General features: G+C 39.3%; 1 protein-coding gene across 1 annotated transcript; it reads right to left on the reverse strand.

Annotated features, from left to right (window-relative positions):
- Window positions 1-965: 965 nt before the first annotated feature.
- On the reverse strand, window positions 966-16,418 carry LOC139131831 (polyglutamylase complex subunit TTLL1-like). The gene is made up of 13 exons (XM_070698119.1): window positions 16,120-16,418; window positions 14,082-14,147; window positions 13,045-13,187; window positions 9,634-9,738; window positions 8,635-8,710; window positions 8,128-8,262; window positions 7,567-7,675; window positions 6,516-6,596; window positions 6,146-6,208; window positions 5,747-5,833; window positions 4,676-4,785; window positions 1,789-1,842; window positions 966-1,153 (listed from the first exon to the last, which is right to left on the reverse strand). The coding sequence occupies exons 1-13, from the start codon at window positions 16,233-16,235 to the stop codon at window positions 1,030-1,032; spliced, it is 1,269 nt and encodes a 422-aa protein (XP_070554220.1). The 5' UTR covers window positions 16,236-16,418; the 3' UTR covers window positions 966-1,029.
- Window positions 16,419-17,254: the final 836 nt, after the last annotated feature.

Here is a 17,254-nt window from a genome sequence, read left to right on the forward strand (position 1 = left end):
GGCAGGATACAACTAGTTGCTGGCCCCTTATCCCAAGTCGAGTAAATTTCTGGAATGACGGGTAAAATCTTTTGCACAAGTAATTTTTTGTAAGGTATTTTGGACGAAACAGCAAATTTAATATGATCTTCCGCAAAATGGTAGAAAATATAATTACATATAGCTGTCATGAAAATGTTGGTGGCAGCACTGACTATGCTCAAACAGACAGGACTGGTAAATCTTTTGCAGAGCTACATGTGTGAGATACATGTAGTGAGTTTTTAACCCCGTGTTGAAACCTGCATATTGTTCAAAATACATGTATTATACTACATGTAGCATCAGCGACAGATTTTCAGGCAGCAAAAATTCTGGCAATCGTCCAATAAATCTCTTGAAACCGTTGAACAGTGAACATGCAGGGCACTCACAGAATGAGCTGTGCTTGGAGTGCCTTGAAACAGTCAGTATTATGGGATGCCTGTTCCGTACAACTTTTTTGTGTGCATGCACAATGATAGTACATGCCAAAAATAATAATAACAACAGTCACATGTTATGTGTAATACATCTGTCCTGCCCCATTCCTGGTAGGATGACCTTGTAAAACTGGTTGCACCCGCTACATGTATTCATCAAGACACTGGTGAAATGCAGAAATGTCACCAATACAACATCACAAGTTACCCGGTTACCTCCAATTGAATGTCTGCCTATTATAACCAAATTTAGTTCCATACTGCTCTGCCGTGGCATTGACAATGGATACATGCAAACTGTTGGATCCTTCACAACGCCAGGAAATGAAAGCAAATGTGATTTGTGATTATTTTTTTTTGGAGGGGGGGGGGGTTGGGGCTGGTTCCATACTGTTCTGCGTGGCATTTGCAGCAGGCACATGCAAACTGTTGGATCCTTCACAACGCCAGGAAATGAAAGCAAATGTGATTTGTGATTATTTTTTTTGCGGCAGTGGTGGTGGTGGTGGTGGGGGAGAGGGGTCCTGATGACATCAGTGGGAAGAGAACCACTGTCTGACCATTCACCCTACTTCCAGGTAGTCGTTGGACGTGCTCTGGAGTCTCTGGATCTCACAGACAGCGATGCAATTCCAATGCGGCTCTTGGAGTCTCTCTCCAGCACCTCAGACTGGGACAATTCTTCATCATATCTGTTGTACAAAACACACTGACAACTGTCATTTTATTCTCAGTTCGCACCATTACATAAACAAATAAGAGAAAAATTGTACATATTCTGGATTTAAATTACCTGTTTCAGTCAACAGAATATAATTTTAGTTCAGCGTAATAGTGTGAACAGACAGGAAATGACTAATTAATCAATCACTAGTCTTATAGACTTGAACACTACAATGTACATTTTCTGAAATTTTTGTTATCTTATTAAAATTCCAACATTTTTCTTTGTGCAAAACATCCCATAGCTAAAAATGTGCAGCCATGTTTTAAGGTTATTCAATGCCAAAATGATATCAGAAAACAGCAATGGCAAATTTTTAATTTGAAAGCATCAGACAAAAATGTGCATAGAACTTCATAAATATCTGTTGATTCTATAACAGAAATTCCCTGATGTAGGCTTTCCCATATTACTATAATTGCATATGCCTGACACTCTGTTATTTCGTCCAGATGGAGGACATATACAATGTGATGTGTGAAAGTCTACGAAAAATGCAGGAACTCAAATTTTCTCTGAATAATTATTTTGAATACCCAAAGACGCAAAATCATACAAATAACTTGTGCTTTGCAAAAAAATTCTGATTTATATCGTACTCACATTAGTTCATAGTTGCCATAGCTTTCCTTGGAAGGAACTTTATTCCATCTCACACTGTATGTACAAGAAGAAAACATCCATAAAATACAGTTCTAGCTACCATAAATAGCTTTTGTCTTGTGCTTGGGGGTGATGGGGCAAACTCCATGATACTGAAATGCACTGTGGGTAAAAAGTTGACTTCAAAAGTTTGAGATGATGATTTCACAAAAATATAATCACTGTCACGGCAAAGAGTTCTGTTGGTTCGTGAAACTAGCTGAACTTTTTCGTCTTTTCATCATTAGACATTGCTAGCATTCAATTCCTGTATGACCTAAAACTTTACATTTGCTTCTGTAACTTTTGTATTTTACCTGAAGAAGATTGCAATATTGAAAATATGGTCCTTCATGAGAATTTTGTGACTCATATGGATAGTACAATTATATTTTACTTAGGTACCAAAAGTTGAGATAAACAAACTGGTAATATTTCTCTCAGTATCCTATTGTGTCAGTGAAATTCTCTCTTACTATAAAAGCAAATGCATGCAATATTGAGTACATACATGTATGTGATTCATGTACATGTATTCCTGTATTCTACACTATATTGTTACATAACTCAATGAACAGACTTCATACAAGAAATGCATTACAGCACACCTGCATTCCTACACAAGATTTTAACATTGTCATTTGTAGGTGTGCATGTATCATGGTAAGAAAATGCTGATACTGTTCATTAATACACAGATTTTAATCATATTGTATCAGTACATTCAGACAACTGTGTAGATTTTCTGAACCCTACCAGTAGTAAGCTTATTTTGATGTACACGTAGTGACTTAAACCATGCCACTGCACACAGACCAGGTTAAGGAAAAAAACAAGCCTCAGGGACAGATATTCGGACTCTCAAATTTCTGCAATTCTTTCTGATATACCACTTGTGGGGGCTCATTTAAAGCTCTCGGGAAAGAAAACATTTTCATTGTCTTAGTTTGTTGAAAATCCAAATTTAATTTTTTCCATAGAGTTAACATCGGGAGGCGGGCCATTTTTGAATTTCAAATATCACAAAATGTTGGGTAATTTGTTTCCTTAGTTCAAACTTTGCTCAGTGACCCACTGATTTGTATTGCTGATTGGTAAGAGAAAGGTTGAAAGTTTCATATAGTAAAATTTGAGCAACAGTTTAAGTCTTTCACTTTGTGGCGCATACTACCTTAAGGCAGTAAACAGTTAGATAGCACCATAGTTATCCAGAAGTTTTTATTATGTTCCCAATGGTTTGTCAATTCAGTCAGTCTATACCATACAGCATAAATACTACCAGTTTCTGAATGTTTGAACTATTCTCCTGAACTGTGATAAAACAAGTCATCGTTGATGATACAGTCCCACTTGTTAATGGGTACTTTGATTGCAGGTCCTCAGAGAGGATAGAGTCTTCTTCATAAGGTCAGTGATAAAAATATTGAATACAATCAGTTGAGATATGCCTGAGTTATGGCTCTGTACATGAAAAAAAATCAAAACAAAATGGCCCCCAGGCGGCCATATTGGATTGTATCACAAAACAAATTGGTGTGCATATCTATGTCATTGGTCAATGTCCTTGTACCAACTTTGAATAAAATCAGTTGAAACATGCCTGAGTAATGGCTATATACATGAAAAAATCGTAATAAAATGGCCACACGGCAGCCATATTGGATCGCATCACAAAACAAATCAACATGCATCTGTATGACATATGAAGTAATCCTTGTAACAAGTTTGAATGAAATCGCTCCAGGCATCCCTGAGATATCTGCGTGAACGATGGACACACGTATGCACACACGCACGCACGGACCAGGTACGGAAATGACCAAACTTATAAGTCCCCCAGATGGTGTCCGTGGGGACTAAAAACATCCGCACAAAGTTTCATCAAATTTGGCACAGTTGTACAGAAACAGCGCTCGAATCTCGAATTATGCAAATTAGAACTAATTATGCATGCCACAACATATAAATGGACTGCATATGTATGCCATAGTGTAGTATCCTTGTACCAAGTTTAAAAAGAATTGGCACAGGAATATCTCAGATATCTGCATTCATGAGCCCCTATGCATGGACACAGCATTAATATTAATTTCATCCTTGAACGCCTGTGGATCATTACTGGCGACCCTGTGGATGGATATCAAATACAGGAAAGAAAACGGCCGTCACACAGCCATTTATGATCGAATCATTACAAAAATCTAGCGTGCATATATATGACATAGGAATAATATGTACCAACTTTCAATGCAATCGCACTTGGCATCACTGAGAAATTTACGTGAACAAACGCACAGTCGTCAAATATAGGAAACAAAATGGCCGCCCCTCAGCCATTTTAGACCAGATCAAAACAAAAATCGATGTTCACATGTATAACATATAGAGTAATCTATGTACCAAGTTTGAATGGAATTGCTCTTAGCATCACTGAAAAATTTGCATGAACATACGCATCGACATCAAATACAGGAAACAAAATGGCTGCCAGACGGCGAAATTGAATCGGATCGTAAAACAAATCAACGTGCATATGTATGGCATAGGTGATAATCCTTGTACCAAGTTTGAATGAAATCGCTCCAGGCATCTCTGAGATATCTGCGTGAACGGACGGACGGACGCACGGACGCACGCACACACGCACGCACGGACATGACCAAACCTATAAGTCCCCCCGGACGGTGTCCGTGGGGACTAAAAACACCACACTCAGCACGCCATGCATCTATCTTTGGAAAAGTATCGCAAATTAGTGATGGACAACACAAAACACACAAAGGCTGTCAAAGTAGTGTTATGTTGTATGTATATGTGAAGACGATCAGCCAGGAAATGGAAAACTCACTCAGGTATTTCTCCGTTTGGACAGACAATATTCAGTGTGTCATTGATGAGGTTGTACTTCATGATTCTGTCATTTGCTGTGGTGGAAGTCAGCGATGGTGACGCATTCACCTGTATGGGCAATAGAGATCAAATAGAAATTTCACTGCTAAGGTTAGCACGCTTCTCATGTAAAGTGTTACGGCACAAATTATTTTCACTTTAATGTAGAGTATTTGGCGATGGAGAGTCAAATAGTATGTGTTTTGACAGGAGAAGAAAAAGTATTGCAATGTGCACTGTAACTGCACTTTGCTTTTCATCATCACCATAGTTAAGCAATAATGACCCCTCACAGCCCATAATGGGTGAAGGCAAACTTTGCACAATATGTAAACACATCTTGGGCCACAATGCTGGATAATGGATACATTATCAGTAATAATCTGAGAGTACAAAATTCACTAAAAGGGACTACATGAACAGATGTACCGGTATGTGCCCCTTTTTGGGGCATTATTATATTTGTGTCACTGTTAAGTGTTTTATCATCAATTTTTCTTGCACAATTTGGTAAACATAGGTCGCCCTACATGTATGTTTCATGCAAAATAAATATCCCACATGCATAGCTTTTCAAACACTGTAACAAGTGGAATCACACTGACTGAACACTGAAGCCTATTAAATATTCTGTTCATCGGTTGCTTCATTTTACTTCCTGAAGGCAATGACATCAGATTGCAGTCGTAAATACCATCAGGACATCGATTTCAACTTCTGGCCAGGGTTGGCCTCAATGCAACCTGCACATTGGGCCAGTGTATCTGTTCACAGATATGGAGGAGACAAGTACACATGTCCATGCAGTTTAGTTTTATACATTTTACAGCCATGGTTTGGCCCAAACCCATTGTTATCAATGGGAATTATGGACTTGTTTACGAGGAATCGGGGTGATCAGGTTATACTTGAGCATCAAAAAGGAGACATACTTTCAGTTTTTACATAAAACATCACTTGAAACTTGAAATGCGGGAAAGTACAATACTGCAAGCCATCTTATAACAACAAACGTTAACAACTAACTCACCTCTATAAGCCATGGTTTCAGGTTATCATCAATGATAATATCATATCCATAACATTCAAAGCAATGTCTATCGTTGGCCATCACACCCTGTGAAAAGATAGACAGTCTTGAGTATGTGTACACATGCACAGCAACTTCGTTCATGTAATATTTAATCTCTCCATTGAAAGTCTGCAGTCCAGATATTTCACCTCTATTTTGTTGTATTTTGATCTTACCACTCCGAAGAGACAATGGCGTGAAACAAAATTGTGAGTTCAGAGAAAATTTCATCAATCTTTTCACCACCAAATATTGCACAACTTTGTTTACAGTAGCAAAATTGGACCTTTACACCTTGAAATGGGGGTGAAACGGTTATGAACAATTATTTGAGGAAACCTTAACAAACAAACTTACCGAAACTGCTTTCAGTGAATGTACTATCTGCCAGTACATTTCATCAAACAATTTATCCGTCACCTGTTGTATATGAAAAAAGTCTGAATTATGAACAGAAAACGATGTACAACATCAAGAAAAATGTTCCTCTGGATCATAAAGCAGAATAGCTCCCATTACTTTAAAACTTTGTAAGTTTGGCCAAAGTGTTACAAAAGTGTACACAGTATTGATTTTGTGTAAAGACTGTTCTTGTTGATCTATGATCTTATAGGACTCTCCAAGTTGTAATATAATAACTTTGTATATTTCATGAACGTCTTAACAGCCATATCAACAGTGTCACAAAACTTGTGGAAAGTGTATTCAATGGTACAAGACAAAATACCTCCTTGCCACGCGTGCCTTCCAGGAAAAATTTCAAATTGTGGACAGTCCACTTTCCACCATGGTTGGGATTATACTCTTCCTGCAATATTCACACAAATAATTTTGATGAGAGACATATCTATCAATGAGTCACATAGATAATGTACATGTGTAGTACATATATATGTACACTACAGGTATAGCGACCATTTGGGAAAGGGCAGTCTTAGATTTATCATAAAGAATATTCATCTCATGTCGTTTTGAGCAATCTATTTATACGTAAATAACCATACAAAAGAATATTTTCACAAAAAAGAATATGCTAATTATTTTTTGTTGCGTAAATTAGCCGCCTCTCTGTTTTTTTTCAAGCTGTGATGAAATTTTCAGATTTCCTACCAGGACAGTCATTTACTCACTACACGTATTTTGTTTATATACTGCTGTCCATCGGAATTTTGTGTATAACCAAGCACTATATATATTATAATCCAAGCAAGCTACTATGTGCCTGAGAGTTGGTGACCTCCTGATATCATAGTACCTTGCTTAGATTACAATATATATTGTGCTGCTTTGAGTGTGTATAGTCCCTTGTTTGGGCTATAATGTTTTTATCACATGCCTCTCTGACATAGTTTTCACTCCAAATGTTTGGCGTTATTTGCAAATAACAATCGTATGCTTTGTTTCCATGGTAGACAAAAATTTACCAAAAGAACAGAGCAATTTTCATTGTCAAATGGCAAACTGATATGTTTAAGTTACTGTCATGCGGTTCATCGATTTTTCATGCATAATTTTCTAAACACCAGATTTCCTATGTAAAAAACGTAATTCGAATAATTTTAAATCCCAAAGCTGTCATGTTGAAAATAGTTCCGGTTTGTGTTCAGTCAAATGATGACTATGAAGCCACAGTAACTCTACCCAAATGCGACCTATGACATCATTGATAAGTTACCATTGAATCTTATAAAGTGTGCGACATTCGATATACAAGGCCTGTAATAATATGCACAAGGGAAATTAGGATCAAGCATAAAGACAAGTGTACCAGTACTTACTCCATGTTTCTGAATGGAAACGTTTGTAAGATGTACGAACATGTTGTCCAACTCCGTAGTGTTTGGGGTGTACTTAACCGTACAAAACCTGCAGAATCCTAGTTTGTATCTGTGATGACAATGTAGAAGCAAAATTTCAGTTCCCAGTTTGCCCTGCAATGCCAAGTCTACCAAAACACTGCGATCTAGATGTATGCATTAGCTGACAGCAATGGGGTTTAGCAGAGCATGACAACTGCTGTGATTGTGTGAATGGAAAGTTATCACATTCATTATGTTTGATAAATAAAAGCTTGCTCTAATTTTGTCATTTTTCTAGTTTGGCAAACTAAAACCAGGAAATATGCATCTAATGCGACTCTTGATGGGAAAAACTTCATGCAAATACATGTACAGTGTGACCCTACATAAGCCAATGATAAGAATACTGACACCATACAAGGGGGTACAGGCATGTATATTTTCACAAAGATTTCATTTAACCCTGTGATTTTCAATATTTTGGCTCAACTCATACCCATAGAATTGTGATGAAAGACTTCAACATGACATTGGACTTACATATAGCACTTCAATGGCCTGTATGATGTCACACAAACATACAATCTCAAATCAAACTTCTTTCCTCCAATCAGCAAGGGGTTGTCGATGTACTTGGATATGACGTAGGCATCTTTGGCTGATGGTGCCGCAAAACTAGAAATGGGAGGTAGGCAGATGATATATCAGGTTGTATGAGACATGAACACTACTGATGTATCAAGAATACATGTAGTGACTCTGTGGAAAAACTGTGCAATACTGGTACAAATTGATCATTTAAGCACAGACATATTTGACTTCAATCTCAGAAGTACGTCTTCATTGCAACATTGATATGGTAGGAAGACGGATGTTATGAAAAGTGGGTACAAAAAGTATAAAGGCTACACTGATATAAATATGCCAGGGTAGTGATATCTACCAGGTTTAAAAGCAAATTGGCTTTGACTCAGGTTTTCATGTAGGCTCTATTTCAATTTTTTTGTTCTTTTCAAAAGTAACATACAGGTTATATATTTTACTTACGATGATGTCCTGCTGTCTCTGGACCATTTCTTTAACTGTGATAGTCGGTTGATTAAAAAAATACCGATACCCCGGGCTGGAATAACACACAATGTGGCATATAATCTTCAGATTTTTATGTGTTCATGCAAAACTTGTCTGCACATAGCAATGTACATCATGCAATGTTTGGTGTTGAGGTATCGTCAGTGATCCTTACCGTCATATTTGGACTGTCACATACATGTATGGTCAAAATGGGATGCTTTTGTTTCACAAACACAAAGTAGACACACTATCACATACAAGTATGTGTACATGTACTAGTGATTTTCATATATGTGTGTATACAAAAATTGAACAATAACAAAATGGCTGTCACTGTGTGCCTGATTCCGTGAGTGGAAAGGCAGTGACATAATACCTGAATTCGAAACTTTAGTTTTGTCATAGACAGTAGAGGGGGGCTACTGTCTATGGTTTTGTTATCCCTGTTATAGTTAAATTTTAGTCTAGAACATCCCTGTAGGCTGTAGTTTCGGTAACACAAAACTTACGTCAAGTGCCTATGAAAGGACTCCTGCTAAGAAAAGTCACTAAATTTGTCCATCTACTATTATTTGGAATGGATGCCATAGCAGTTACTTCATTCAAATTCAGTTTAGTCTAATGCATACTAGTTGTATGTACACTATGTGACGCTACCTGAATAAGTCACACTGGACATACTCTATGTGATATTTTAGTCAGAAGGAATTCTCTTTGGGTCAAATTATTGCTCTAACAAAATATCTGACCATTATCCTAGGACGTAATTTTAGGGTACCAAACTATACCTGGCTACCTAAAGTTTAAGCCTTGGAACATGACAGAATTCAGTGGAATAATTATTCGGGTAAATAATCACTAAAATCAACGACTTTTCGGTTTTTTATCAGTCTCATGCATTGGTATACGGTGAGTTGGTTTTTCACCTTGATATTTACTTTATTGGAATGGAAAACTATTTGTCATGCTAACCTTTGCCAGTAGGCTTCATGATCCATGTACTCGACGGATTCTTTCTGAATTCTTCAACAAATAAATTATAATCAGCTGGCAGCAGAAAGGTTACTGGAAGAAAATCTGGAAATGCAATAAAAAGACAGTAGTTACTAAACAATGGTGATATACGCATGTCGTACTACATGTATGTGCATTGGGATCCTGTTGCTTCCTACCAATATCATTTCATACCAAAACAACCTCGTACCAAGTACAACCACCTGCTACAAAAAACACTTCACCCCAAAACAAGCAAGTCTCAAAACTGCCATGGGTCACAGTGTACATGTAGTATTTTACATATAAATTGGATGCATTACTCTGTCAATACATTTTCAGGGTGAACCTTTTTTTCCCCAGAAACTATAAATAGTAAAATTAAAAATAAAAGAAACATGCAACTGTGCTGAAGAGACCTCATGCACCAGGGTTTTACATGACGCGCATTTCTGCGTCCTTTACGCATAAAACCGGACGCAGGACCCCTCAAAAACTAAACCACGCGTCCCTTGGGACGCAGCAATATCTGTTGCTGGTGTACACCTCGCGAAGCTGCTGAACACGTAAAACACATCCCAGTAAACCTTACCGACCCCGTACTTTAATGGAATGCTCCATAGTGCATTGGCCTCCACTGTTTCATAACCAATGGTAACCGCGGAAACAAATTCTATTGCTGTAAAAAGTTACTTTCAAAATGTAAACTGATTCTTAATTGGTCGATTTCTTGTTTGTGTTGATTAACATTTTTATGCATCAGGGCGGGTCGTGTCAAAACAGGCCGATCTGCGAAAGTTTTTCGGCGGCCGCAGCAACCAGCACCATGCAGGTTTGGTCGAGGCCGAAACGGCAGCTACGCCATGCGATACTGATAATCAGGTCCCCCGACCAAGTCAGCAAAATTACGAACATTCAACAGAAGTTGACTCAATAGATTTACTATAAATGGCTTCGATATTCTGAAGAGCGAAACGTCATGGAGTGCGGTGTATGTTTGAAAGCAAATGTTACATGCCCGTTCATGGAAGGTTTTTGTAATTTTCAACATTCAACTCTCACTCGTCATCAGGACTCGAAAAGTCGTCTCACAAGCGTTAAAATCCTAAGCATGAGGACCGGCAGTTGCAGGGTAAGAGCACAGTTACGAGTGGAGTGATACGTAGCGGTAAGAGTAACGAACTCGAGGCGTACGCTGCACAATTACGTACTGTTTACCTGATCCAGCTGATCGCTAAACGTGACCTTCCATGCGATGTATTCACTGACATCATTCATCTGCAGAATCTGAACGGCTTAGACATTGAATATTACAAACGTCCTCAGATAGTTATGGAGTTTGAAGAGTGTATTCAGCGTGCGATCGAGAAGTCCCTGATTGATAGCATACATGCAAGTGACGTCATCGGTATAATGTTGGATGAGACTTGTGTTGTGACATTTCATTCATAAGAAACTTGCAATATATGTTCGATATATTCAGAATGGCGAGGCGAATGTTTCTTTCCTCTGTAACCAGTAAATTACAGATGCCACTGCTGCAGAGATCGAAAACGCCTTGATTGAATTTTTGACTAGGAAAGAAATCTGTGACAGCCGTGAACAAAATATATGGACTAGGAACAGACGGGGCGGCCGTAATGACCGGCCGTTTGAACGGGTTGGGTGCAAAATTAAAAGCCAGAAATCCCAACCTTGTTCAAGTGCATTGTGTTGCACATCGATTGAATCTTGCTGCTTCCCAAGCAGGCAGAGATATTGAATATTGCAAAGAATATCATAATATAATCCATTCATTGTATAAATACTTCATTGACTCTAGTGTGAGATATGACAAACTTAGGAAATTCAAACTCTGTTGAATGGGAAAGCAAAACGAATTACTGAGGCTACATCTGTTCGCTGGCTGTCGGTCGAATCAGCTGTCAAGATGGTTTTCATCAGTTTTGAGCCAATTGCCTTGGCACTTGCAAGTGACAAAAAAGGGGAAAGGCTGATGAGCTGTTGAAATTTATCTCTAATTCATTGTGTCTGCTATTCACTGCCTTATTGATTGATGTTCTTACTGTCATTGGAATTTTGAGCCTTACATTTCAGAAAGATTCTGTCACCTCTTATATCAAAAAAAGTGTTCAGTCTACTAGGGACACACTGAATAGAATGACTAATGATTCACACACTGTCAGAGACGTCTTTAATGATTTGGGTGATGTTCCTGTGAACTAGAATTTTCATGTAGGAATTATTTTAAGAAATATGCAACTATTTGCTGTGTGTTTTAATACTAATTGAACACAGTGAAGACCATGGCATTGATAAACTATAAAATATTTTTGTGAAATAAATTGGGACCCCCATATTTTGATGTAGGACTCCCATTTTCTAACACCAGGAGTCCAGGGACTCTCAAAAGTAAAAAGTGATGAAGAGACCTCATGCACATTTAAAATTGTGGCTCTGTGAGTGGCAAAGGAGTCTGTTTGCAATTACATGTATGCTGTCTGACTAACCGGTACATTGTCTTACTAGGGTCAATGGTGAAAGCCACAACTGGTGTCTTGACTTCAGTTTCTCAAACTGTGTTCACTGTTAAGACTTTGGTTACACTTTGGTGAATTATTTTCAGCTTTACTGGTTGGTTATAGTTTGGAGCCAAGTGGAGTTGTTTTAGGGCAAAACGGTTTAAAAGCAAAGCGATTCTTAGGTTGAAGAGGTTCTGGTGTGAAGTGGTTTGAGTGGTTTGAGTGCAGATGAGTTGGCGTGGTTTAATTTGGTTTTGGAGCAAACAGTGTGGAAGTATGTCACAATGTGTATTAGTACACTAGATGTGTAAGGCATGTATGTAGGTAGTGACAGTACATTCCATATATTGTCTTTCAATTACATTTATGTCATTGTGTGTAGCTTTCCATGTGCTTCCATCTGTAGTCTTCGTGTCATTATTACATGTAACACAGGGCACATTCTGGTATTTAAAGTGCTAAATGGTGTGTGAATGTCTGTACTAGTATCATATGTACAATTCATAACAGAAAAAGTAAGGTACCATAGGAAAATTAGAAATATACATATACCAGTATGCAGGTAATATACATCAAAAACCCTTGAGAAAACCAAGGGTCTATGCGTAAAATCCAGAGGTTAACTTAAACACTATGGTAGTTTGGCATTGTGAATTTCCACCTTCAACCACAAAACTCTTGCAATACTTCCAAGAAATGCAATTGACGAAGTCCATATAAGTGTCTAAGGAGGTTCGTTGCGAATGAGAAATAAACACATATATATTATCTATATGCCTATGCGACAGTGTTTCAGATACTTCCCATCGTGCCACATTGTGCAAATCATAATACCACAAGGGGCTCTAAAACATTTATGCGTACCTACCTAGATGGATGTATTTGCCATTTTCATCTTTTTCAGCTAACGGACTGCCTTCTTTTTCTAAATCTTTCCGATATCTCTTGATATTTTTCACCATTAAGTCTTTCCTTGTCAGTTCATAGTGGTTGGGATAATGATTGATAATTCTGCAATGGAAGGAACACACACAAAAATTTGACTTATAACTATATTGTTTATGCAACCAGTGTCTCCACTAAGTTAGGGATGACCAGTAAATGTTTTGGGATGACGCTATCATTTCTACTGTACCCTAATATGATGGCATTGATAGAATCTAGTATCTGGTCACATGACTGGGGAACCCAAGTAAAACTTTTCTGCATGCTGTCTGCATGCTGACACAGGCCCTGGCATTTTGTCGATCTATGGTTACAATATGTATCTCATAATACCTGGTTAACTCAACCATCTACAAAAAGAGAAGCAGGTCATGACCTCAACCCCTGTCCGTTTCAAATCCAGTAATTCACACCCTCTTGTTGCTGGCTGTGCTCACCTTGACCTGGGTACCCTGGTCACTTCATCCTCGGCACACTATTCCTGTTATATGTGTACATGGCAACATTTTTAATCATGCAAATTGCCTGGGAGAATTTATGGTATTTCTGTGAGAAAAGCTGATTGCTTCAAAACAATAATTTAGCCATTTTGATATGCAAAATTCAGGTACCAGCAGGGCCTAGTGCCTATGTTTAGTAAGTGCCGATGATTGGCCATGTACAATGCATCAGCCTACATATACGCTTGACCATTGCAATTTTTGGCACATGGTGCCTTCCTGGCATGGCCCATGAGAAGCGAAAAACATTGACAACGTACTTTTGAGATGATGATGCAAGTTTGCTGCCTTAATTATTCTGAAGGAAAGGTGCATGTATGAGGGGCTCACAGTGACTAGGGTAGAGTGGTCAAGGTGAGCAAGGCTGATGGGGTCGAAATGGTTGGGGGGGTGGGGGGGGGGGGGTTAGAGTGTACCAAAGAAAAGAAGTACACGTATCAAATAGAAAAGTTGCTCTTACTGGTCATCTTGAAGTCTGTATCCAGTATCCACACTGAAGATGTTGCGAGTTGTCTGTACACTAGCCCTGTAACAGGACACACAAGAAGATATGACATGTTTTGAACAGTATATCACCAATAATTCCTGGATGATGGCTAAGAACAGCCTCTGCACTTGGCCTTGACTGAGAGATAAGCGTGCATTTTTGTGTGACATTTTGAATAAGTATATAGAAATTCTTTGAGTTTGGAAAACAGATTTCTATGGTGATATATCAGGAAGGGTCTTGGGCAGTACATGTCGACAGCAAAAGCTTTGCTTTTGGTTCCCTTGTGCAGTTTTGATGCAACTATTAAGTTGACAACCCGATTAGTACATGCACGACGTACTGTTAACATTGTTTCGTCCATATAGCCTACACATGGAGTCTGTTCTCTACCTCATGGAGGTAGAGAAGAGACTCTTATGCCGTATGCCATGGAGGTAGCACCTCCATGTCGGTTTCTGGACAACTGGACCCCAAACCGACTGGACCCCAGTCAACTGGACCCCAAGTCAACTCGACCCTAAGTCAACTCGACCCTAAGGCCTGAACAAGGTTACTCTACCCAAACCGTATCCAGAACAACTCTACCTTCTTCTAGATATTTTATCTGTTCAAATCATTTGTGATTAATACCCACTTGTGTTTAGAGTTGTTCCATTTCTTCTTATAATTTTTGTATGGACCCACATTCGTAGTTAATTATCCCAGTATTACTAGCCTACAACACAATTGTATGCAACTGCACTGCTACTGTAGCTTGCTGGATCGGAACGTATACATGTATATACTATCCTGCTAGTTCAGGTACAAAGTGAAATTTATCCTTCTTTGAAGATTTACTTACACAACTTTCGCTGAATTTTCATGTTTACATGTATTAAGCCTGTTCGCCTGTGCGATGTAAATTAAGAGTTTGAAGGGTAGCGGGCTAGTTTTTTATTTGCATTCATCACATCCCAGAATGGCACTGCTAGTGGATCATAACCTCAAAAATACACCTCTAGAGTGGAAATTGATTAGGGCCAAGGTGCTTTGGCAAAAAAACAAAACAAAATATTTAGGGTCCAGTTGACTTGGTGCAGGGTCCAGTTGACTGGGTGCAGGGTCCAGTTGACTTGGGTGCAGGGTCCAGTTGACTTGGGTGCAGGGTCCAGTTGACTTGGGTGCAGTTGACCAGGTTTCTAGACGTTTCGGCACCAAGTCGTTTCGGCCCAAGACGTTTCGGCCTCCCAATTTCAGGCCCCAAGTCGTTTCGGCACCGCGACCCAAGATGTTTCGGCACCCGCTGAAGGCTATGCTTACCTGTGGGAACTTGTGCTGGAGCGTAATATTAATGTTGCAAATCAAAGCACTAAAAAGTATAATGTCAACTAACATTCACGTATATGCTTTAATCTTTGTGAGAACATGGAAGAGAAAAACATTCATATTATTTTCAAATCTGTGACTCCAGTTTATCGATTATCAATAGCCGCTGACACGGCAAAAGTTTGAAAGCGGTGACGAAGCAGCACGGCAAAAGTCACACAAATACACGTAAAAGTACTGGTCAGAACGCAAAGGTCACGCTTACGTGACGGATCAGTCAATTACTAAATAGTTTGAAAAAAAAAATCGAAACACGGATACCGAAACGTCTTGGGTTGCGGTGCCGAAGTGACTTGGGGCCGGAAATTGAGAGGCCGAAACGACTTGGGCCGAAACGACTTGGTGCCGAAACGACCAGTTACCGTTGACCAGTTACCCTCCATGTCTACCTCCATGGCATACGGCATCTTTTTACGTCCATGCACCGTGGATAGAGGGACTGGGGTCCATGCAAACGGAGTATTCGGCTCCTTGCTCTGTCCCTTCAACACCTTTTGTGGCCTCATCATACACAGTCGCTTGCGTACCGATGCACGGTGGCCGCTGTGTGGTATGCATTATAAAAGTAGCGGCCGCCGTGTAGCGGTTCACAAGTGACTGAGGCCTTAGACCCACGAACAGCCTCGCTTAGTTCGTGACTTACCAGTAAAAATTCCAGTCCTCATCCTGTGACGCCTGGACCCAACCGCGCTTTTCAAAATTTCCAAGCAGGACCGATTTGTCCATGTCACAGGCCCATCGCACCTTCTGTCCCGACATCTTGGACGGCTCAGCGAAAAATCAATTTAGCGTGTGTCCAACCTATCGATTACATTTCGCTCGAAAGGGACACTTAAGATTTTAGTCGCTTTCTACCTGCTAGGAATGGAATTGAAAAGGTTGGCCGAACTGAACGACAGTTGCTACGCCGCGCCGCTACCGAGCAATACCACATTTACTATTGGTATCAGATTCGGTATGTCGGCTCGGTTCCCTTCGGATGCCTATGTCGATGGAAACAGGAAAACACTTCACGTGAAATACTAATATTTTATTGACTCTACATTATCAAAATAACAACAATATTTAGATGACAAAACATTAAGAATGTTAAAGGAGAGTGGTGAAGTCAATTGAGATACCCTTTCGACAAAATAAGAATCCGAATCTGAGCTTGTTAATGACATAAGAAGTTCAATAATTGCAGACTGTCTTATCGATTAACAGCAAAATCATTTTTATAAAAGAAAGAAAAAACACAATAAATTCTCAAAATTGTATAATGAAATTTAAAGCTGTATATAAATATCAACAATTATACAAAATAGTAACCCTATAGGATTTTGTTTTTCGAATAATCGGCTATAGTTCATGGTACCGGGCTATCGTCGGTGGATCCCCGGTGTGGATCCATGAACCACAGAACATTTACGCGTTTCCAGGTCCATGGTGGATCGATCGCTCGGTCGATTGTAATGTCAGTCCTCACACAGAGGCTATACACCCGGTTTTTGCTGCATATTAGGAAGCTCCGAAACGCCTGAATCGCATATCACCACGGCTACATGCCCAAGTACACAACACAATGTATGCCCATGGTATGTTTTAAATGCCTCGCCTGCGGGCGCTCCACAGGTCCCCGCCCGTTCGCCCGGCGTTCTGAATGACAAGGCAGGTGCTCGGTGCAGGTTTCACAATAACTTGGGGGTGGGGCTGTTACAGATTTGCACATTATATCACATTATCAAAATTAACAGTCTATCGCCCAAACACGGGTTTTCTCGAATATCCCTGTAGAC

Source organism: Ptychodera flava, chromosome 1 (assembly GCF_041260155.1).
Source record: "Ptychodera flava strain L36383 chromosome 1, AS_Pfla_20210202, whole genome shotgun sequence".
NCBI lineage: Eukaryota > Metazoa > Hemichordata > Enteropneusta > Ptychoderidae > Ptychodera > Ptychodera flava.